We start from the raw sequence: 23512 nt of genomic DNA on the forward strand, positions 1-23512 counted from the left end.
GTCTTTGCCTCCTCAGCAGTTCCCCTTCCCGGGTGTGGCCAGAACTACGATTCCCGTCATTCCTCGGACCTAGAAAGGCTGGAGCTCCCAGGAGACACCGCGCAAGGGAAAGTGGGGGCGGGGAGGCCCCGTGGGCTCTTGGGAAATGTAGTTCTTCCCCTTCCTGTCTTGCCGGAGAAGATCTGTCCGGGGTGATGGGAGTGGGACTCTCGCCGCACCGCGCGTTTCTTGCACTATAGTGAGTATTACCGAGCCGGGCCAGTGGACGTTGCCATTAGTGAGGTTCTGCTCGTGGTTGTCTGGCTGGGAGGCGGAGGCGTCTTCTGCCTCGCTTCGCTTCCAGCCTCCTCGCCCTCCCGGCGCCCAGAGGCTGTGTCGTGTTGTGCAGCTGGGTGTTGGATTTCCAGATTTGGGACCGAGGTGTGTGACTGGCGGGTTGTTGTTTTGCTCTTCTATGGTAAAGCGGCCGTCGAGTTCCGCGCTGGTAGAGCATTTGCCTTCGACTGCTGGGTCGTGTGAATCGGCTGGATGACGCCCCGGGTCAGCCTAAGGTGGGTTGCTCCAGAGCTTTCTCCATCATCGTTTCCATTTCTCATTTTTTGCCTTTTTTATTTTAACGAGGGAGTGAGAGGAAGGGGGGGGGGAGAGAAGGCGGAGGAAGACAGAAGGAGAGATAACTAAAATGTGTGGGTTATTTAATACATACATACATACATACATACATGCATACATACATAAATGTTGGTGCCATGAATAAGGTGGGGGCTGGCATTCCTGGTCTTCAAAAAAGATTGAAATGTTTTGCTGTTGCGAAATGAGTACCAGGTGGGAAATCTCTCCGGATGTTCGCTTGTCCATGTGTCAGCCCAGCCGCATCTGCATTTCACAGTAGTACATACAGTACAGTATTGCGGAAATAAGTGTGTCTATAGCTGTTCTGTGGTCCTCTCTAAAAGCCTTGGAGTATGGCAGGAAAGTGTAACCTCTTCTTATTTTTAAAGGTTGCCTGTAGGATGCTACCTTTAGGTGGTGGGTAATGTGCTAGCGGCCTGCAAAAGTGATGAGTCACTCCTCTTAAAAAATGTGCATTGCCAGCCACCTTTGTATGGTGCATTGTAGATGGTTGTGTTTGCCATCTGTGATTATGAGAATGGGAACTCATGAGGTGGGCCACCCATTACACACAGACTTTGATGGCACTGCTTTCATCTGAAACTGATAGTGCTGAAATCTAGAATCTGCCGTCTAGGAGACCCAATGATTTTCTCCTTTAAATTTGGAGGGGTCACCAGGATGGTCACCTCAGAAAGGATATTTATAAAAGAAGTGTAGTGTCTGTTTTCCTTTCCTTTGATTTAGTGATTTAAGAACATTTCAGTGGCAACCATTGCTGTTAAGGTTAAGTAAGGACCAGATCCTCACATTTTCTTCAGACTGCATGAACCTCAGGTTCCATAGTATGGCATGTTTTCAGTGGTCCATTGCTAACATTCCATAACTGTACCGTCTCTCTTATTGTCTGGTCTCTCTCTGAAAGAGGAAGAAAGTTGAGGTAGCAGACAGAATAGAATCATGTGTCTCCATTTGTACATTTTTGAAGACTGAGTGTGCCACCTCACCTGACATGATGGATAGCAGATGTTATGGCTGTGCATCGAAGTTTACTGTCTTCAAGAAACAGGTATGGTTTTCTCCACTAATGGTCCTTGTTTTGAGAAAGGAGAGCTTGAAGAGTAGAACGTGGAATTATTATTCCAAAATGTTCCACTAGAACTCAGGCTTTCAATCGTTTGTGACAGGTGCACTTGCTCAAATTTTAGTTATTTTACTGATGTGTCAGTTGCTTAATCGTCTCCTGTCATTAATTTACTGGATGAGGTAGGTCTTAAGCAAATCACTTTCTTTTGTCCCAATTTTCTGTTTTGTACAGCTGTAAAGTGTATAGGTGCTAAGATAGGCAGAGGGGGCTCTCTTGCTAGTTCTTCCACCCTCATAAGTTTGGGGTGTGGTGTGAAGGGGTGAAAATGTTATTTCTATGTTGGCTTTGCAAGGTAAGAATTAGGACTGATTAATACATTATGCTTTTTATACATCTTTTCAATACAGTATTGTATTGTTTTACTTTAATTTCATTGTTTAAATATATAATAAAATATTTTGTATACCACTTAGAGACTATTCTTGCATTAAATGGAATATAAATATAGAAAATAAAACAAATATCCAATATCTGTAAGGGTGCAAAACTGTGTACAGTTACATGGGAGTAAGCGTGACTCTGGGAAATTTCTGAATGAGTAGGCATGCTCTGTGTAGTGTGCACTTAAAAATATAAGGTGTGGGTGAAGCAAACTTATGTTTGGAATCTTGTATGTATAAAAAGAACATTCACCAAAGACCCGGGATTTTCTTTTGGCCATTGAGTTTGGTGGCAAAGGTCTGCAGCTACATAATGTGTGGAATGGCTGAAATTAAGATTGATATCTTTGAGTACAGATTTAGTAAACAAAGGTTCATTTAATGTGTTTTATGGGAAGTATTTATGTTATGCTATTTATTTATTTAGAAAAAGTATAAGCAAAAACAACAACCCAGGTTCAGTCATAAAGCATAATGTTTAGTCATAAAGCATAACTAAAATTTACAAACAGTTAAAAACAAATATGGATAAACCCATCATTAAAATAAAAGATAAAAGCAGGAAAACATTTAAAACGAATATCACTAAACCATGTGTCCGGTTTGAAATACTGAAATACTGTTAGCAAACGCTTTCTGCATTCACATAAATTCTTTTGCTTTCAAAAGGTAGAAAATGATCGAAGAAGGCTATAATGTTTTGATGTGGAAGCATCCCCTTTGTGAACCCTTTCCAAGAAAGAGTCATTCAGACCTCTTGGAATCATTTGCAGCTGGGTATTAAGAGCACTTCCTTCCTTTTCCTTTTCCTCTTCCCTTCCTCTCTCAGTGTGGATGCAAGAAATGCGGGCGAGCGTTTTGCTCAGGCTGCCTGGGATTCAGTGCTGTCGTCCCCCACTGTGGAAACACTCAGCAGAAGGTCTGCAAGCAATGCCATGGGGAATTAACAAGGTAAGAAACTAGAGCTGTGGTTCTGATTGAGGGGTTCTCGTGCTTTCCTTTTATGAAGGCAACACAGGACGTTTCCTGCAGGGACTTGCCACTCCAGCACTTCTACAGGCTAGGTGGTCATTCCCCACAACAATGAGGTCCATATGATGCTGCAAGGGTCTTTCTAGACTAAGGAAGCTTTTCAGGCTGTTTTTCAGCCTGAAAGCTGCATTCTCTCATAGGTAACTGGGCAGGGGCTGCATGCCTGCAAAGGGGGGAGGGGGCAGAGGCAAAAGTAGTTGGCGCAACAGACGTGCCTCTTAACTCTGTACAGTAGGCTACATTCCAGCAATGCAAAAATCAGAAACTTCTACATCCCTCCCTGTCTCTCCCTCTGTGCAAGCTAGCTGTATTATTCCAGTTGAGGGACATGTTCTATCCAGGCAAAAGCGTTCATGGAGGAAATGGAGCATGGCCAGTGAGGGCTACGTTTTGTCCCTGAGGCTGAGGTTCCTCACCCTTGGAGTGGACTTAATGAAATCGCTGAGACTCGTTAGAAAACTGGCATGTCAGGCTGAAGTTTAGGCTGGGATCTTTCTCCTTCGCATCTAGTTTTCTGAGTACTTTGATGGAAGATTGTTGCGGGGGGGGGGGTGCCTTCAGTCAGGCAATTCTTCAAATGCAGGCTAAAGAGGCACAATCAACAAACAGCCTTGCCATCTCCCCTCCTGCTTTTGAGGCACAGGGTGAAATAGATTGGTGTTATACCCGGGACTTCTCATAGAATCGAAGGCAAGGCAAGATGGGGTTCTGTCTGAGGGCACGTCCTGCCATGATTAAGAAAGGATTTATTATGCTCTGCCATTGTGACATTTCTCCTTTTGCTTTACAGCGGCTCACCTCAGTCAAATGCAGCTAAATGGTCTCCACCAGAGAACTATAAAAAGTGAGTTCTATCTAATCTAATCTATCTATCTATCTAGCTATTAAATTTGTATACTGCTGTTCATCTGAAGATCACAGGATAATTCACAGCATAAAAATACAAAGTGAGAACACAAAATACATAATAAAAACGAGAGCAAAAACAAACCAATAACCCCACCCCACAAATGCATTTAAAAGGATGCCAAAGCCAAAGACCTGGTTAAAGAGAAATGTTTTCACCTGGTCCCTAAATATATGTAATGAAGACGCCAGGCGAGCCTCCCTGGGGAGAGCATTTGCAAGCAAGGAGCCACCACAGGAAAGGCCTGTTCTTGTGTTGCCACCCTCTGGACATCTAGTGAAGGAGGCACACGAAGAAGGGCCTAAGATTAAGACCACAGGGTCCACATTGGTTCATATGAGGAGAGGCGGACCTTGAGGTGTTGCGGTCCTGAGCCATTTAAGACCTTATAGGTCAAAAACAGCATTTTGAATTGGGCCCCAAAATTGTCAGCCAGTGCAGTTGGGTCAGGATTGGTGCAATATGCTCAAACCATCTTTCCCCAGTGGTCATCCAGCTGAAGTTTTTGAACCGTCTTCAGAGGGCTCGCTCCGCATTGCAGAAATCTAACCTAGAGGTTACTAGAGCATAGATGACTGAAGTTAGGCTATTCCTGTCCAGAAGGGGGAGCTGTGGAGCCAGAAATACCCCAAGCTATGTACCTGCTCCTTTAGAGGAAGTGTAACCCCATAAAAAGCAGGCAACCTCCCATCCATTTAGTCTAGGGAAGAGCCCACTAACAGTGTCTCAATGTTACCTGGATTGAGCTTCAGTTCATTGGCTTTCATCCAGTTTGTGACCAAGGCAAGACATTGGTCCAGCTCTTCCACTGCCACACCTGCCGCTGTGAATGAGAAGTAGACCTGTGTGTCATCAGCATATTGCTGACAATGTACTGCAAAACTCCAGATAATCCTATTCAGTAGTTTCATGCAGATGTTAATTTATTATCAATAAAAGGTTTATACCGCCCTTCATCCACAAGTCCTGAGGCCGTTTACCACACAAAAATATAAGATATAAAACACCAAATACGTAAGAAAAACAAGAACAAAAACAATCTAATGACTCCCTTCCCCTCACCCCCCACAACACATTTAAAAGGGTATCAGATGTTAATCAGCCAAAGGCCTTGAAGAGGAATGTTTTCACCTGGCGCCTAAAGGTGTATAATGAAGGCGCCAGCCAAACCTCCCTGGGGAGGGCATTCCACAAACAGGGAGACACTGTCCTTGTCTCTCTCCTGACAGATGTCATCATACACGGCGACCAAAGCAATTTCTGTCCCAAAACCAGGCCTAAACCCCAACTGAAATAGATAGAGAAAATCAGTTCCCCCCAAGATCACCTGGATCTGGTACGCAAATAACAATGTAGCTGGTTTTATTTCGTATCCTTGGTGTAAGTTGCAAACAAGGGTGTATACATTTGCTCATTTTACAGATCCAAGTCTTTGTTGTCACACACTGAACTGCCACCATTAGTTCTAGGTATTAATCAGCCACCTGTAATGTTCTGTAGTTTGTGTCAGGATTCGAAGCCCTAATGTAAAGGGTGGGAAGTCAGAATTGTTTTCTCAACCTCATCTAGCACTGCTTTGCTGTTGAAATGGTAGTTCTTGTTTCTTATTGGAGTAGCTGTGATTTCCACTCATATGATGAGAGAAGGCAGTTTTCCATAGTCACTGCATAACCTTCATCTAAAATTACCCCTTGCTTAGGACCGATTCACTCATGCCTATGTACTTCTTGATTGCTCAGCACTTGATTGCTCAGTATTTCACGACTCTGGCTGAACATGTGAATGGGCTTGGGAAACAGGACTGTGTTTTACTTGGTGGGGTGATTCCATCCGTAGTGTTTGTTTTGTGCATGCAAGTGGTCAGCTGATGCTCCAATGATCAAATGGTGTGGGTGGGTGTGAACAAACCCCTAGAGAAGCACATGGAATATGATTTTAAAATTATTATTTCCCCTTTAAAAAAACCAAAACCCTGCTGTAACTCCTCCTGGTTGCTCTTTCTGCAGGCGTGTAGCAGCCCTTGAAGCCAAGCAGAATCGGCTGCAGGGACTCCAGAAGGGTTTGTTGAAATCCCAAAGCCAAGCAGGCTCCACATATCAAGGTCTATCAAAAGAGGATCGAGCTCTAGCAGAGAGACTGGAGAGGCTCAAGAAGGAAACAAAACCCAGTAAGCTGCGTACTATTTTTGGAGTCATTTGCTCTTATCACCCCTGGAAAGCCTGCTTTAGACACAACATAAAACAGAACTTAAAAAATGAATTCCCAGCCTTGCAAATGGAGGGGAAGACTTGTCCTTAGCTTTAAAGCCAACATGTTCTTGCAGCAGTGTGGAAAAAACCAACAATGGCAAGGTTACCTTCACTGTTTATTTGCACAATAGATCTGCCACACACTGATCCAGTTTGCACATAATGCTACGCTAAACCATGGCTTAGTGTGAACACACTAGTTCCTGGAGAGGAAATTGTAGCCACTTTGCTCTTCCTCCGATCCTGCTGGAGTGCTGCGAACTAAGCCATGGTTTGTTGTACAAACCTGGCCTTGTGATTTGTTTTGCTTTGGACAAGCTGTAACCTGGGTTTGCTCTTGGTTTGTCTTGAGCAAAAATAGAACTTACTTTTCAGGCAGTACTTATGGAATTGCACAGTTAGTCGATATATTGCCATATGCTCTGGGTTTATGACCTCTGTGTGCATATACATCTTCGACGCTTCCTTTTGCAGGCCGTTGTGCTGCTGCTGGAAGCTGCTTTAGATACAGTGGTACCTCGCAAGATGAATGCCTCGCAAGACAAAAAACTCGCTAGACGAAAGGTTTTTTTGTCTGCGATTTGCCTCGCAAGACGAATTTCCCTATGGGCTTGCTTCGCAAGACGAAAACGTCTTGCAACTTTGTTAAGCCGTTTAAACCGTGCTTCGCAAGACGAAAAATTCGCTAGACGGCAAAACTTGCGGAACGAATTAATTTCGTCTTGCAAGGCACCACTGTACCTTCCAATTGAAGGTGCTGAAGGGAAGGCACTAGAGACTAACTGGTCTGAATTCAGCTCGCATCTGTGTGATACTTAGGCAGGGCTGTGTATAATTAGTGTGTCCCTGGGATTGCTACACAAGGCAAGCATCTGACATTTGGTAGGCATTATAAATATTCTTGTGGGCGGTTGAAAGGAACTTCTATTCATTGTTTAGTTTCTGGCGATTGAGGTCTCTGAAGCAGCATTGCTTGATATGTGAACAATGTCTGATGGAAACCTCAGACTGAATGGGAAGGCCCTCCAGTGGTCAGCAGGTGGAGCTTCTGTGTCCTGAATAGCTCTTTGTCCTGCCTGCAGAGATAGCACACAATGCATCAATTGTTGTCTGTTACTTAAGCTTTATTCAAACAGCAGGATTTGGGGTTTGCAGGGCACTGAACGTGCACAGGCTAGGGAATGATGCGGTGGGGGCGGAGAAGGGAAATATTTTATTCCAGTATCACAGGTGGTTCTCGGTATCCTCTGGGTCTAGTCAATATGATGGCTGGAACGGGGGTGGAGGGGGGAAATACATGCCTATCTGTTTTAATGCAAGGCACGAAAGTTACAAAAGCCCCTTGGGCTCTCTTGGTAAAACAAGATTGTTCTTAATTGAACAGAGTCCATTCCATCTCAGGCTGAGATAGAGTCTAGGCTGGCAGCACTGAAAGATGACCCTGCAAGACCCATTCCATCAGCCCAGGAGATGGAAAACCGGCTGGCAGCCTTGCAGGGCAGAACAATCCCCTCTCCAGCTCCAAAACCAGTAAGATTTCCTTATCTCTCTCTCTATATATATATCTATATATATATATACACACACAGTGGTACCTTGGTTTAAGAACAGCTTAGTTTATGAACAACTTGGATTAAGAATGCTGCAAACCCGGAAGTAGGTGTTTTGGTTTGTGAACTTTGCCTTGGAAGCAGAACATGTTTTGCTTCCTGTTGAGTGTGTTCCATTTGTAAATTTGAGTTCCATGCTATGGGAAAGCATGCCTTGGTTTAAGAACGCTTTGGTTTAAGAATGGACTTCTGGAACGGATAAAGTTCGTAAACCAAGGTACCACTATATATAATTTCCAAGGGATAAGGAACTGGTGGCCCTCAAGATGTTATTGAACTACAGTTTCCATCAGCCCAAGACAGCATGGTAGTGAATAGGGATGCTGGGAATTGTAGTCCCAACAATATCTGGAGGGCCGCAGGTTCCATTCTTTTCCAGATTCTGTTTCTAGCTGCCACATGAATATTGTCAAGGGACATGGGTGTGCTGGTCCAGGGGGGAGGTTACCGTGGGGCGAGGTCCAGGACCTGAGTTGAGGGTCGGCAGACAGTCCTCCACGGGCGAAGCGGGGTCCACATCGAGAAACCGGGCAAGGACAGGAACTCTGGGGGAACAGGACTGGATGCTGGCCGAAACAGCTCATCAACGACATTGCTCCCACAACCTGGGACCGGGCTGACTGGCCTTTATCTTCTCTGCGGCCAGGGGCGGTCCCGGCCCCCAGGAGACCCGCCTCTCCTGGCCTTAAGGCGAGCACTCCTCCTGGGAGAAACCAGTTCCCTTCACCTCTCTGCCCTGAGCCTCTGCAGTTCAGGAGAGGCTGAAGGGTTACTGGACCCAGGGGGAGACTCACCTGTAGGCACTGAGTCCTCAACCACCTCCGGAGCCAGAGTGGATTCACCTGGTGCCTGCTCCTGAGGATCCGGCACAGGTGCAGGCACTTCAGAATCAAGGCCCTGCCCCAGTTCAGCCGGCCCTGGAGGCGGGGACTCCTGTGCAGGCTGGGATTCCTCCGGTTCAGCCTCTGAATCGGATTCCCAGGCCATCACAATGGGTGGTTCTGTGGTCTAACACCAACCTAATGTAATAACTATGAGATAGGCTATGTGGAGAAATTAATTTGGCCAAGCCTACTGGTCTAAACCACTGAGCCTCTTGGTCAGCAGTTCGAATCCGCACGACGGGGTGAGCTCCCATTGCTCTGTCCCAGCTCCTAGCAGTTTGAAAGCACACCAGTGCAAGTAGATAAATAGGTACCACTGCGGCGGAAGGTAAACAGTGTTTCCATGCACTCTGGTTTCTGTCACAGTGTTCTGTTGTGCCAGAAGCGGTTTACTCACGCTGGCCACATGGCCCGGAAAGCTGTCTGTGGACAAACACCAGCTCCCTCGGCCTGAAAGTGAGATGCGCGCCGTAACCCTATAATCGCCTTTGACTGGACTTAACTATCCAGGGTCCTATACCTTTTTACCTATTATCATTCTCTTACTAATAGGGTTTTGAAGTTTTATGAAGTACAGAATCCACCAGAGACATTCTGGTACATACTAGTGTTTCAAGTTCTCAGCTGTGTTCTAAGGCTGAGAGAGAGCAGGTGTTGGTTTTCACTGTGCTATCTCTGTCCAAGGCCGTTTGCCTCAGAGACAGGCTATATCTGTTGTCTGGCCCCCTGAAAATAAGATTGGGTATATTAGGTTGGTGTGAAAGAATAGAAATGTCCCTGGGCCCCTTGAGACATTTGGGAAGTTGTTGTGGCTGGGCCCCTTGTTCTTTCTTTTAGTTTTGAACCTCTGGGCTCCTTCCATTGACTGTATAACTTAGGTTTTCTCAAAGTGGTCAACATTGACCCTCTGGGGTTGATGGGACTGTGCAGGGGTGAATAAAGATCTGGGGGTCCAAAAGGGCCTGGGGTGGAAAAGGAATTTATAAGGTACAATGTGAAAAATAAATTTAATTACAAACTATTGAGCAAGGGCATGTTCAGAGAGCCAATGAATGCCCTTGCCATTGAGGAACCTCTGTATTTAACAAGATGATTCCACATTGCAACAGGATTCTCAGACCACGCTTTTCTGTTCTTTTGCAAAAAAAAATGTATGTAAGTGCAGAGTTTCACTTGTAAAATATTATTTTTTTACAGTGTTAAAAGACTAATTATAACACTCCTCAACCAAATATATAAAAGCAAGCTGCCTTTGGGAAACTTCAGTGAGTCTTTAAAAAGCCTCACTTTTCTTCAGGGCTCTGCTTAGCTGCTTCCCAAGGCCACCCCTTTATTTCCTAAGAATTTGGGTAGAGGTTGATGGCAACTTTCTGAACTCATCCAGTGGTCAGTGAACTTGAAAGTTTGGGAATTCCGATGTAACTTGTGCAATCCCTTTCTGTTTTTCTTTCTCTTGTTAGGTACACGAGGCCCCTAATGCCAGGACGCAAACCGAGCAGTCAGATGACCTGCTGAAGCAGATGTCTGAGGAAGTTGCCATTGATGAGAGCGGTGGCTCAGGAGTTACGCCACAAGGTCCCTGTCTTGTTTTAAATCTGCTCAGTCTCCCCCCCCCCGCCCCCGCAAGTTGATTAAAAATGGAGGAACAAGCAAGTACACCTCAACACCTCAAAGGGCACCACTGCTATAGATCAATATATCCATTACAGTATAATCACTCGCTCAAGCACATCACCCAACAATTACTCCTTGCTGCAGGTCCCAGTTAAATAATGTGCGGTATATAAATGAAAACAAGGTTATTTGAATTGTTTCCATATACAGTGGTACCTTGGGTTGCATACGCTTCAGGTTACATACGCTTCAGGTTACAGACTCCGCTAACCCAGAAATAGTACCTCGGGTTAAGAACTTTGCTTCAGGATGAGAACAGAAATCGTGGGGTGGCGGCACGGCGGCAGTGGGAGGCCCCATTACCGTATTTTTTCGCCCTATAGGACGCACTGTCCCATAAGGCGCACCTAGTTTTTTTTTGGGGGGGAAATAAAGGGGGGGAATTATTTTTCCCCCAGGCGCGGGGCTGGGGCGGGGGAAGCCCGAGCTTCCCCAGCCCCCAGAACACGCAACTCTCCGCAAGCCATGGGAGCCCAGCACCGGGCTCCCACGCCTTGCGGGGAGCTGCGCGAAGTCTGGGCGCGCTGAGCTCAGCGCGCCCAGCCTTTGGCATGCAGGCAAATCTTCGCAAGCCGCGGGAGCCCGGCGCACCGACCCCTTTCGCTCTCCAGGCTTCAGCAAAAGCCTGCATTCGCCCCATAGGACGCACACACATTTCCCCTTCATTTTTGGAGGGGGAAAAGTGCGTCCTATGGGGCGAAAAATACGGTAGGTAAAGTGGTGCTTCAGGTTAAGAACAGTTTCAGTTTAAGAACGGACCTCTGAAACGAATTAAGTACTTAACCCGAGGTACCACTGTATACATCTTTGTTTGCTATGATCTCTTTAGTTACAGTTCGATAACAGTATGAGTACTTTGATCAGAGTCATGGTACAGTGTCGTTCTTTGGCTGACATGTTTTTATTCATTTTACAGTGGTACCTTGGTTCTCGAACTTAATCCATTCTGGGAGTCCGTTCAACTCCCGAAACCATTTGAAAACCAAGGCACGGCTTCCGATTGGCTGCAGGAGCTTCCTGCACTTAACTGGAAGCCACGTTGGACGTTCGGCTTCTGAAAAACGTTTGCAAATCGGAACACTTACTTCTGGGTCGTGGCGTTGGGGAGCCAATTTGTTCGGAAACTAAGCCATTCGGGAACCAAGGTTCCACTGTATTTATTTCAAAAAAAAATATAAGCTACTCATTATAAAATATCAAGAGTGGAGTACAGAAAACCAAAAATAAACATAAAATATGCAGTCGCGATAATAGTTAAAATTTCAGTACAAGACCAGGAGATGATCAGTGGACAGTAATAAAACAAAACTTAAGTATGCCTCTGAAAGAGACCACTCCTGATTCAGATGTTATAGAGCAAGAAAGCTGAGTGTCTTCAGCTTACTGAAAGCATTGTGTTGCAGATCTCCTAATGACTACTTCCAATGGCTTCATTTAGGCATTAAATAGGATTGGGGAGAAAATAGTGCCCTAACAGCATAACTGTTAGGGGACCAAGTTTGCTTTCCGAAATTGACCTAGTTGATAGTGCAGAAGTGCGCCTCTAACCCTCAGAGGAAATCCTGGAGGATATCACAGTCAATAGCATCAAACCTCTCTTTCATAAATAACTCCTACAAAGATGCATCTCCCCCCCCCCCCAATTTAAAAGTATACAGGGAGGTCTTACTTTTTATCATACCCACCAGAAATTTGACTCCCCTCCTCCTATGTATATAGCAGGTGTGGGGACCCTCAATCCCAGGGGCTGAATGTGGCCCTCCAGCCTTCTCTATCTGGCCCCCAGGACTCTCATGGAGCAGGAAGGGCCAGCATGTTGGGTTGGTGGTATGGAGCTGCCTCTCTGACACCAGTGTCCTCTGCAGAATGGTGGCAGCAGGGTTAGGGTTCTAGCAGGCACACACTAGTGGGAATGCAGGATTGACTCCACTGGTGCAGCCACACAACTGTGATGTCACCCTGCTCAACCCCCATACCAGAAAGCAGCAGTGACACTACTGTCCAGAGGGCTCCATGCTGCCTGCTCCTGTTCTTCAGTGTTGTTGTTTTTCCTGTCCTTAAACTGTGATGATGTCTTCTACTTGCCTGGAAGGGAGAGTAGGTGGGAGGTGCAGAAACCTCTGGTTTTTGTGGGGCTAGAATGTACCTGCTGCGCAAAGGTGAAAGTCACATCGATTGTTCTGCCCATGTCTGCCGCTGGCCCAACCCTCTGCTGGCATTTGGACCTTGGGAGGTTCCCTGAGAGCAGACCTCCCTAGGCGAGTCCTAGGCTGAAGGCAAACCTAACATTTAAAGAGAAATGGTAGCGGGTTATTTGCTGTTAATTTTCGCTAGGTGGGGAGAATAATTATCCACGCCCTGCAGTGTGAACCTGGCCTGGCAATTTGCAGAACAGATTCACATACCAGAAATTCAAAATCTGCATCATCTTCCAGCCTCACCCCACCTTCTCTTTGTGCTTCAGGAGGGCTTTTCCTCTTTTATGGTTTTGGTGTTTTTTTTGTTATTATTTTTTAAAAGTGCCACATGTAAATTTACACTTATTTTACTTAGCAATTGCAAACGTACGAATAAATAGAAAGGTGATGGAAGATCCTTGCTTTTCAGGCTTTAGAGGCTCTCATGAGATCTTGTAGGGCCTTGCAAGATCTCAAGCAGCTGGGGGAGTTCCAGCGGTTGTTTTGACTTTGCATGATTTGGCCTTTGCACATGAACCCCCAGAATGTAACCCAAGTCAAGATCGACCAGTGTTACTAATTAATCACTATTTTTTAAAGAAAGCATTTTGAAAAATTAGTGCAAAACTATTCTGGGAGGGAGCAGAGCTTTTTTGATGTTGCAGGTGCCAGCCAACCGCACTATCCACCGCTGGGTCCTGCTGCAAACTAGCAGAACTATTCCACTGCATCAGGCCACAGTTTTCCTGGGCACAGAAACTTACCATGAAAATTCGCTTTGAACGTCACACACTACTGGCATGAAAGTATAACCTTCAGTGTTATATCTCCAAGCGTCTTGAACCTTAGCTGCATTTCCAGGAAGATCAGCCCCATCATATCAGGCCTTCTAAAGCCCCCAAAGGCTTTAATAGTTTTCCGTCATGTTCTCGTAAACAGAATTGCATGGGGTTGTTGAATCTGCAATACCCTTTATAGCTTTAATGATTTATGGGGTCTTAGTTACCGTATTTTTCGCCCCATAAGACGCACCGGCCCATAAGACGCACCTAGATTTTAGGGGGGGAAATAAAGGGAAAAAAAATTATTTCCCCCCCAGGTGCGCTGCGCTAATCCAGAAGCTTGGGGCAAGCTGAGGTCAGCGCGCCCCAAGCTTCTGCATGCCGGCAAGCAGTCCGCTGCCGCCCCAAGCCTCCCGCACCCGGCAGGAGGTCCCGCCGGGTGCGCAAGGCTTGGGGCGGCAGCGGACTGCTTGCGCGCACCTAGAAGCTTGGGGCGTGCTGAGCTCAGCACGCCCCAAGCTTCTGCATGCCGGCAAGCAGTCCGCTGCCGCCCCAAGCCTCCCGCACCCGGCAGGAGGTCCCGCTGGGTGCGCGAGGCTTGGGGCGGCAGCGGACTGCTTGCGCGCACTGAGAAGCTTGGGGCCAGCTGAGCTCAGCCCGCCCCAAGCTTCTAGGTGCGCGCAAGCAGTCCGCTGCCGCCCCAAGCCTCGCGCACCCAGCGGGACCTCCTGCCGGGTGCGGGAGGCTTGGGGCGGCAGCGGACTGCTTGCGCGCACCGAGAAGCTTGGGGCCAGCTGAGCTCAGCTGGCCCCAAGCTTCTCGGTGCGCGCAAGCAGTCCGCTGCCGCCCCAAGCCTCGCGCACCCGGTGGGACCTCCTGCCGGGTGCGCGAGGCTTGCAGACACTCGCCCGAAGCAGGGGGAGCCCTCCAGAGGGCTCCCCGTGCTTCGGGCGACAGGCTGCCGCCCCAAGCCTCGCGCACCCGGTCGGACCTCCTGCCGGGCGCGCGAGGCTTGCAGGCATTCGCCCCATAAGACACACCCCGATTTCCCCTTCATTTTTGGAGGGGAAAAAGTGCGTCTTATGGGGCGAAAAATACGGTATTTTATTAGGATTGATGCAGCAGTGCCCAGTGGGACAATGCTGTATTGTTGACCTGGCTTCTTGATGCCACACATCGCGACTGACTACTGAGAGGGAAGGCAAGGCGGCAGAGAGCTTACTGCAGGGTAGGCACAGCAGCAGGAGTATCGTGTTGGCTCCAGCGCTTTGCCTGCAGTACACCAAACTCCCTGCCGCCTTGCTCCTCCCCATCCCCCACCTTGGTAACGCATCAGTGGTGTGCTTGACACTGGGAATGCAGCCTCACCGGCTGCTACCAATTAGATGGAGGAATGGGGTGGCGCTGTGGTCTAAACCACTGAGCCTCTTGGGCCTGCCGGTCAGAATGTCAGCAGTTCGAATCCGCACGATGGAGTGAGCTCCCATTGCTCTGTCCCATCTCCTGCCAACCTAGCAGTTCGATAACATGCCAGTGCAAGTAGATAAATAAGTACCGCTGCAGTGGGAAGGTAAATGGCATTTCCATGCGGTTTTGTTTCCATCACGGTGTTCCTTTGCACCAGAAGCGGTTTAGTCATGCTGGCCACATGACCCAGAAAGCTGTCTGTGGACAAATGCTGGCTCCCTCAGCCTGAAAGCAAGATGAGTGCCGCAACCCCATAGTTGCCTTTGACTGGACTTAACCGTCTAGGGGTCCTTTACCTTTGCCTTTACTGATCAGATGTGTTTCATTTGCTGGCTGCTGGTTCTTATTTGTTCTTGCTGTAATCACAATCCTTTTCATGGGGCGATAGACATTGCAGACTGAAATAGCATTGTTTTTATGGTGATGTGGGAGCCAGATAATAGATGTTCCGTCTGCCGCATTTGGTCTGGGAGGTTTGTGCTGCGTGCATCATTTAAGGTTGCAGTCATCGTGCAATGGTCATATATTTCTGAATTAACCCTAAGTCTCTGCTTTTCCAGAAGTTAGGACCCAAACTTTAAATGACTTAAATCGAGCCGACAGCATTGGCGGCATTGATGATATGGATCCCAAACAGTTGGAGGAGGAGAAGAATAGATTGCTGGCATCGGCGGCGACTGAGCTGAGGGAAGACAACACCAGGCAGGAGAAGATTCTAGAAGTAGCCAAGCGATTGGCCGCACTAAAAGGCCAAGATCCTGAGAAAGGTGTGTAATGGGATATTAAAGGAAGCAGAAAAACAGGCACTCTGTTTCCTAAAGAGGAGTCGTTCTCAACAGGAGGAGACAGTGCCAGTGCTCCTGGGTCCTGCTTGCAGGCTTCTCCGTGGAATACAATCAAATTTCGGTTGTGAAATGTAGAATCATAGAATCATAGAGTTGGAAGAGACCACAAGGGCCATCGAGTCCAACCCCCTGCCAAGCAGGAAACACCATCAGAGCACTCCTGACATATGGTTGTCAAGCCTCTGCTTAAAGACCGTAATCTGCTTAAAGACCGTAATCCGTTCCAAAAGACCGTTTGACTTCAGAAACGTTTGACAACCGAGGCTTAGCTTCTGATTGGTTGCAAGAGCTTCTTGCCATCCAGCGGAAGCTATGTCGGATGTTTAATTTATGAAAAATGTTCGAAAACCGGAACATTTACTTCTAGGTTTTCAGCATTCAGGAGCCAAAACGTTCAAAAACGGAGCTCTTCAAGAACCGAGGTTTGACTGTATTTGGTTGGCCACTGTGAGAACAGGATGTGGCCTAGATGAGCCACTGGCCTGAACCAGCAGACCCTTCCTACGTCCTTACATTTTCTTTGTTGGCTAGTGGGAATATGCCTGACAAACAATTGTCGAAAAATATGACTGTTTCCTAGTGCTGTGATTCTGGTTTTTTAAGGAACAAGTAATTGGTATCGGTGGATAGCACGAAGCTAACTTGTAACAGAAACCCTTAGTTTCTTTCACAAGCAAAACTGTTTGAACAAAGCCTGATTTGCGTATAGACAGGCCTGTAGCAAAATTCATTACTTAGCTGTGTTTTCTCCAACCTTGGGCATTTGCCAGGGGCCTGCTCTTCTCTCATATTTCTTCACCCCTGGGTGCCTAGCATTGCTCAGGAATTTGAAGAAACAAAAATATCAGTGCCATTTTGAAAGGTTTGGTCTTCCATTTTCCCCGAACCATAGATTAAAAACCTGCTCCTTGATCTCAGGGACCCCCATTCAAAATGTGATTTATGATACCTTAAGAGGTGTCCAAATGTGTATCAAACAGACAAATACCTTTGCAGAACATTATTATAATAAAATAAAATAAAATATACACACTATTCCTTCAAGTAATCCCAAGTGTTAGAAAATATTGCAGCCTGTGCAACTGGGTCAGCTGCACAGTAGCTTCATACTCCCTCTGTAATCAATAACTGCATTCTCACATTGACTGCTAGGGTTCCCAACTAACTGAAGGAAAGACAATACCTTGGCCTAATCTTTTGCCTTTGATATAACCTTGATATGCAAGAGTGAGTGTGTGGAACTTTTCCACCTAAAAAGTATTCGCTGCTAATCCTGCAAACAAAGCTGCTGTCAAAGTGACCTCTCATCCATTAGCAGCTCCATTTGCCATAGCTAGAGTTAGCCTTGCCTACACTGATGATGGGAGAAGGAGGATCCTGGCTGTCTTTAGAAATCCTACTGACTGGAACCAAAAGTAACATGTTTCTCCTGGGACTCTACCATAAAGAATGATCAGCCTAGAGAGCCTGGGCTGAACAAGAAGGAAGGACTGGCTGCTAGAGAAACAAGACCACAAAAGGAAGAGGGCGGATTGCTAGCTTCCTTGAGCCCAAAGGCAGCAAAATAACAACAACAACAACAACAACAACAACAATAATAATAATTTATTTGTAACTCTGGGCGGCTTCCAACAAAGATTAAAAATACATTAAAATGTCACACACTGAAAACTTCCCTCAACAGGGCTGCCTTCAGATGTGTTCTGAATGTCAAGTAGTTGTTTATCTCTTTGACATCTGATGGGAGGGTGTTCCACAGGGCGGGTGCTACTACCAAGAAGGCCCTCTGCCTGGTTCCCTGTAGCTTCGCTTCTCTGAGTGAGGGAACTGCCAGAAGGCCCTCAGCACTCGACCTCAGCGTCCGGGCAGAATGATGGGGGTGGAGACGCTCCTTCAGGTATACTGTGCCATCTGATGATGGAATGGAAGTGACCAGGGAACAGCCTTTATTCTTCTAAGAATACACCCGTCGGGGGTGTATTAGTGGTACATGCTATCACGTGGTCCTTTATTCTCTCTCCAGCTTTACAGGGACTAGAAATACACTAAAGAATGCGAACCAAAATAAAAACCCATCTTCCCATAGGGAGGGCAAATCTCCAAAGGAGGGCAAGAAACATAAGATGATGATGGGCCGTCTTGATGAATTGCATCTTTAGCTCCTCAGTTTCCTCTTCTTTCTCTTGCAGTGACTTTGGATGACTACAGATTCCCCAATAGTGATGAAGAAATAGAAGAAGAAGAAGCCATTCAGAGAGTTTTGAAACAGGTCCATAGTAATTGGAATTGAGTTTTGCATTTGTTAAGCCTCTTGTTTTTGCCTTGCTGCAAAGACAAGATTTCTGCTATGCCCAGCTTCTTATCTTTGCTGTAAATCCATCCTCAGAGTGTGCTCCTAATGGTTTTCCCAAATTAGTCAATAAGCCTTGTAGAGTACTATGTAGAGCTTTCACTCGATTAAAGAAATTGTGTAATGCAGTTCCTGTGCGCGTCAGCTTAGAGTTAAAATGAAACTTACTCCCATTAAAATATGTATACAACAGCCACTGTAGTCAATTAACTGTAGGAGTTGTGTAGTACAATTTTATTTATCTGTAAACTCATTTATAGGTTGCCTTTTGGGGTATAGCCCATCCAAGGCAGCTTACAGCATCATAAAAAGCAATACCATCTAAAACTCACAATGGCAGCAGTTCAGCAATTGGATGCATGTTTAAGCATTCTGTAATCAGTGGGCTCTTCCTGCAGGCTCACAATATCAGAGAAACAAGGGGAGGGAAATAGGAAGTACGTAGTAAGATGAACAAATATTTGCTATTCAGTGAAAGCAATGAAAGAATGAGGAAACGAAGATAGATGTAAGAAAAATAATAAAAATCAAAGCTGCCATGCTTGAGACTTTTGAAAAGGGTTTTGAGAGGCAGAAAGACAAGCCACGCAAATATCTGAAGGGAAGAGCATCCATATTATTGATTTTGTTACATAATTTCTAGCCAGAGGAGCTACCCACAACAACCTGTGAGGTAGGTTAGAGATATTAATTAGCTGAGTAGGAATTTGAACCCAGGTGCTCTCTTGAGTATTTAATGACTAGATTTTTGGTCATAAATGCCCTTTGTAAAGCTGCTTTCTTTCCTGCACAATAGTTAATCTGGTGGCTGCATGTTTGTTTACTAAACCAAAGATTAAGGAAGTAGTAGAAGAAAGACACTTCTGAGAGGAAGGTTTGTGTGAAGAAAAGTCTTTTGTTTCATCTGCTGTTGTTTCTGCCTTCAGCTTACTGAGGAGGCGGCTCTGGATGAAGCAAGCGGCTTCAATATTTCTCCAGATCGATCCACCCAACCAGCGACCGCCCAACAGAAACCAGCCAGGAAACCCGAGCAAGTAAGCAGCCAATTCAATCCTATGTGTAGTGCTTTTTTTCTTAAAAAATAATGTTTAGGGGTACTCTCATTTTTTGTCAAGAAAATCACCATTTTGTAGTTCAAATCGAGAAAAATAAATACAGTAAATGGACAAAAATACATGTTTAGGGGCAGTGCTTTTTTCTAAAAAAATGTTTAGGGGTACTCTCATTTTGACTCAAGAAAATCAGTGTTTTATAGTTCAAATCAGGAGAAATAAATACAGTAAATGGACAAAAGTACAAAGATTCACAAAATGTTTAGGGGTATGCGTACCCCCAGAAAAAAGCACTGCTCAGTGCAGTGTCAGGCTGATCCCAGCAAGGCCCTTTTTAGTTTAGGTGTCATCCCATCGTGCTAAATAGCACCTAAACAGAGACAACAACAAAATGCCCATGGGCCGAATGGTTAAGCTGAGAAGCAAAAGACAAAATGACTTCTTGAAGGCCAGCTAATTCTGAGCCACACTCTGTGTCCTAGTTCTGTGTTATGGCAAACAATTCAAAGCCCTCCAGCTGTAGGCAAAATTGATAGGTGTCCTCTTCTAGAACAATAGGTTTTGATGTCTATGTGAGCAAGAAGAGATGCCCGAAGTTGTGTGTGCACTTTAAAGTAAATAGCAATCAAGCGTGACTGGTGCTGATGTGGGAAATAACAAACAGTTCTTCCACATGCTTCCTCTGTGACTTTACAAAACTCACATCAAGGCCTCATCGCTTCAGATGAGCCCTTCCTGTACCAAGCAAAAGTGGTTGTTCCTTTATTGCTTGGGCTGTTCTGCATTGTCTTCAGGTGTCCAATATTGCGCAGGGTTAGAAGTGTATTCTAGGGCCTGCAGCAGAGTTCTTTTATTTCATTTTATGAGTTTCTTGTCCTTGTGGCTGTAAGATATTAATACTTGGCATTTATGCAGACATTTCAGGTGTCTCAAACACTTCATGTATATTCCCAGTATTTTCCTTAAAACAGCCCTGTAACATGGGGTAACACCATGAGCATCGTATTGCACATGGTGGTGAGGAGGAGGGAATGTAGGCCTAGAATGAAAGAAGGACTGTCTCAAGTAAGATGAGGCCTGAAGCAGGAAATTGATGGTTCATATTAATAACACAGTGGTTATCTCAAATCTCCCAAAAAAAGAATGTGTATATATGTAGGTGTGTGCATAGCATATATTTAAAATGCTGTGATCTTCAGGGAACAGAGTTCTGCACCCTGTCTAGTTCAGTTTCTTACCTGCTGGCCTCCAGTCTTAGGTGGGACCTTGGTGGTCATGCAGTCCATGGCTGAGTATGGGATCTGCGATCCAGGAAACAACTACAGCATCCCTCCTATGTGCTCTGACTGCCAATCACATCTTTCCTCTTACACTCATGTGGCTTCCTGACCTCCCCAAAAACAAATAACGCATAGGCAAGGTGTGTGTTTGTTTTTAATTTTAAAAAACTGGAATTAAAAAAAAATTGAAATGAGAACATTACATGATATAAGTAGAAATATTGCACTGATTTGGATAAGTGGGTTTGGGTTTGTAATTGGTGCAAAGTTGTAGTGGGAGGAATTTTGCAGAATGCAAACAGTGAAGGCAATGTCACGCATCTCCCCATTCACACCAGAAGGTACTCTTGGAGTTTCTGTTGCAACATCTATGCATATTACCCTTTCCCTTTAGGGAAAAGCTCCAGCGGTTGCTAAACCTCTCGTCTTACCGGACAGCGACGAGGAAGAGTTGCCCTGGTGCTGCATCTGCAACGAGGATGCTGCCCTGCGCTGCCACGCCTGTGATGACGACCTCTACTGCCAGCGATGCTTCCGGTAATGGCAAGAACCTCGGGGCGGAGGGTGGAAATCCCAGCATTCCATGCAGCTTGTGCAGCGTGATCATGTGCTGCATGTTTTTTAGAGTGTGCAGGAAGAACTGTGTGCCAAAAAGGCTGAAACAAAGCACCTGAGTTGCAAGGGCCCCACGGCAGAAAGTAGTTAGCACTGAACGTGCAATCCCCATGACTTGAGCCTAAGGGGAGGGGACTGTGCCACTTCCTATATCCTGCTGCAACTTCCTGCTCTCCCTAAAAAGGATGGAGGAATCATCTGGAACAGGAGTTGAGGGTTGTTTTCGGAGTGGGAAATTGGTGGAAAATCTACGCTTCCCTCAGCAGCAGTGCCTCCTGCAAGGACCACACAACTGGTGTTGGGCCTAAAGGCAGCTTTTCTCAGGCCCAGACCATGACCACATTCACACTGTCTATTTAAAACACTATGTTGCCACTTTAAACATGGCTTACCCCAGAGAAGCTGTAGTTTATGAAGGGTGCTGAAAGTTGTTAGGAGACCCCGCTGTTCCCTCACAGAGATATAATTCCTACAGTTCCTTGGGAAGAGGGATTGATGGGTAAACCACTTGGAACCGTAGCTCCATGAGGGAAACAGGGGTCTCCTAACAACTCTCAGCACTACAGGATTTCTTTGAGTGGGGAGCCATGGCTGTCTAAAGTGGTTGCATGAGTTTGTGTATATTGCCTTTTCTTAAATAGTTACAGGCTTGGGGGAAGCCTGGTTCTTACTGCAAATGCAGAGCCTGGGGAGAAGTTCTCTTCATATTCACATCCCACAGCTGGAATGGAGATCAAGCCCTCTGTGCTGCTGAGAGCCTTAGATAAAAAGTCCTCATTGGTACCAGTGGGAACTTATTTTTCTAGCTGCATTTGGGGAAGGGAAGGAATCTCCATTCCAATCAAAGTGGGAGAGTGAAGAGAGAAGCTTCCCCTCTCTATGAGCTGCATTTCCATTAAAAACCGGGAACTCTCATGCCTGCAATTATTTAAGGGGAAATAGGTAGCTCTATGCTGCGTACCTAAGTGAACATGTAGTTTGTCCCAAAGTTCAAGTCCGCCACTTGGCTTATTATATACCCCACTGGCTCTCTGCAGTTCTCTTCTTGTAGGGCAGGGAGGGAGAAATTTGTCATTCAGACTATGGTGCCGAAGATTAAAACACTCCACAGTGTGTGAGCACATACATAAAATAGAGTAATTTATTTGCACGTGATGACAGTGATGTGTACCCACATAGTTCTATTCCCTTCCATTGAGCTTGTGCAAGATGATCCTGTCAGTGGATTGGGCCCTTCTCTGCTCCTTTCTGTGGCTCACAATCCTACAGATTGCCCCTGTAGTGCAGTTTCAGAGTTGGATCTGAAGGAACGGCTGGAGGCCTCCTGTTTGCCAGCCGTGCCCAGGAACCTAAATTTTCATACTAGTAATTCATAGACTTCTGACTATGCCTGCAAAACCTTGTGCCTCAGATCACTGGAGGGCTTGTGATCTCCTCTTACCTCCATGAATGAGTGAGAGTCGCCATCACTTCTGCAGGATATTCTGGTTGGCATGACAGTAGACTCTTAGTAAACACTGCCTGCACTTCCTGTTTTGGTTTTCAGGGAAAGCCATGATGAATTTGATCGGAGGGAGCACCGAACGTCTAGCTATCGTCGTCCTCGAAAGCAAAAATGAGCCTATGGAGCGTGAGAAGAAAAGGGGAGGAAGGTGAAATGGAAGGGGATAAAAGAGAAGATGTCCACAAAGGTTTGCTATTTCAGCAAAAGCTGGCAGACTCTGAAAGGCAGCTCTGTGTCACTGAGAAGCTTGGAGGGCAAATGGTTGTGCCTGGCAAAATCAAGGCAGCCACTGTGGAGCTCGTAGTACGCTGAAGGTGGTTTGCCATGTGAGTAAGCTGTTAATTCAGTGAGAATGAAGACTGGCATGCTTGAAAAAGGTGGGTTATTTTGCAGAGATTTGCCATTGACCTGGATGAGATGTTCATAGGAAATATTGCAAAGATAATAAATTATATGAAGAGAAGTTTGTGGTGATTTTTCTCCCCCCCGTAGATGTCCACTGTTGCATTCTACAATCTGAGAACTCGTCTCAAGGTCTCTTAAAACCACACCGTCCTTAATGCAAGCAGTAGTGATGCCTCAACAGCAAAGTTCTTCACAAAAATGGAACCAGTTTTATAGTAAATTCCAAGTAGGCTTGGATCATAACCAAGGCCTTTCCTCTGAAATCAGAAAAACATTCAATTCCTATATTTCCATTCTCTTTGGTCAGTTTTCCCCCTTACAAAAGGAACTAGATTTAGGTTTCATATGTCTTGTTTTTAATTAGTAAATTTTCAGAACAGCATCCTTTCTGTTCTCGCTTCACAATAGCGAATTCCAAAACCATTATGAGGTGAATGCTTTTAGTAAGTCAACCTGAGTGTGCTAAACGGACATGTATTGGCGTTGCACCAAAGTCCCTTGAAATGCACAACAGCAGATTCTAGAAATGGAACCCCGTTT

General features: G+C 45.8%; 1 protein-coding gene and 1 long non-coding RNA gene across 6 annotated transcripts; one reads left to right on the plus strand and one right to left on the minus strand.

Moving 5' to 3' along the window:
• Positions 1–121: 121 nt before the first annotated feature.
• On the plus strand, positions 122–23030 carry ZFYVE19 (zinc finger FYVE-type containing 19). 5 transcript variants are annotated; one of them, XM_081209505.1, is made up of 12 exons: positions 122–238; positions 1538–1681; positions 2969–3090; positions 3962–4015; positions 6085–6245; positions 7712–7857; positions 10282–10396; positions 15482–15688; positions 17956–18035; positions 19043–19150; positions 20843–20985; positions 22610–23030. In XM_081209505.1, exons 2-12 carry the CDS (start codon positions 1625–1627, stop codon positions 22680–22682), a joined length of 1266 nt encoding a protein of 421 aa, XP_081065631.1. In that variant the 5' UTR covers positions 122–238; positions 1538–1624; the 3' UTR covers positions 22683–23030. The 5 variants fall into 5 exon arrangements, with proteins under 5 accessions (XP_081065631.1, XP_081065634.1, XP_081065630.1 ...); XM_081209508.1 differs by having other exon boundaries at positions 183–238; positions 1601–1681; XM_081209504.1 differs by lacking the exon at positions 122–238 and adding an exon at positions 245–551.
• On the minus strand, positions 1339–13678 carry LOC308596306. The gene is made up of 3 exons (XR_014012455.1): positions 12181–13678; positions 4815–4895; positions 1339–1530 (listed from the first exon to the last, which is right to left on the minus strand). It is a non-coding gene; the product is annotated as an uncharacterized lncRNA (long non-coding RNA).
• Positions 23031–23512: the final 482 nt, after the last annotated feature.

Source organism: Podarcis bocagei (genome assembly GCF_964188305.1).
Source record: "Podarcis bocagei genome assembly, chromosome: 1".
Lineage (NCBI taxonomy): Eukaryota > Metazoa > Chordata > Lepidosauria > Squamata > Lacertidae > Podarcis > Podarcis bocagei.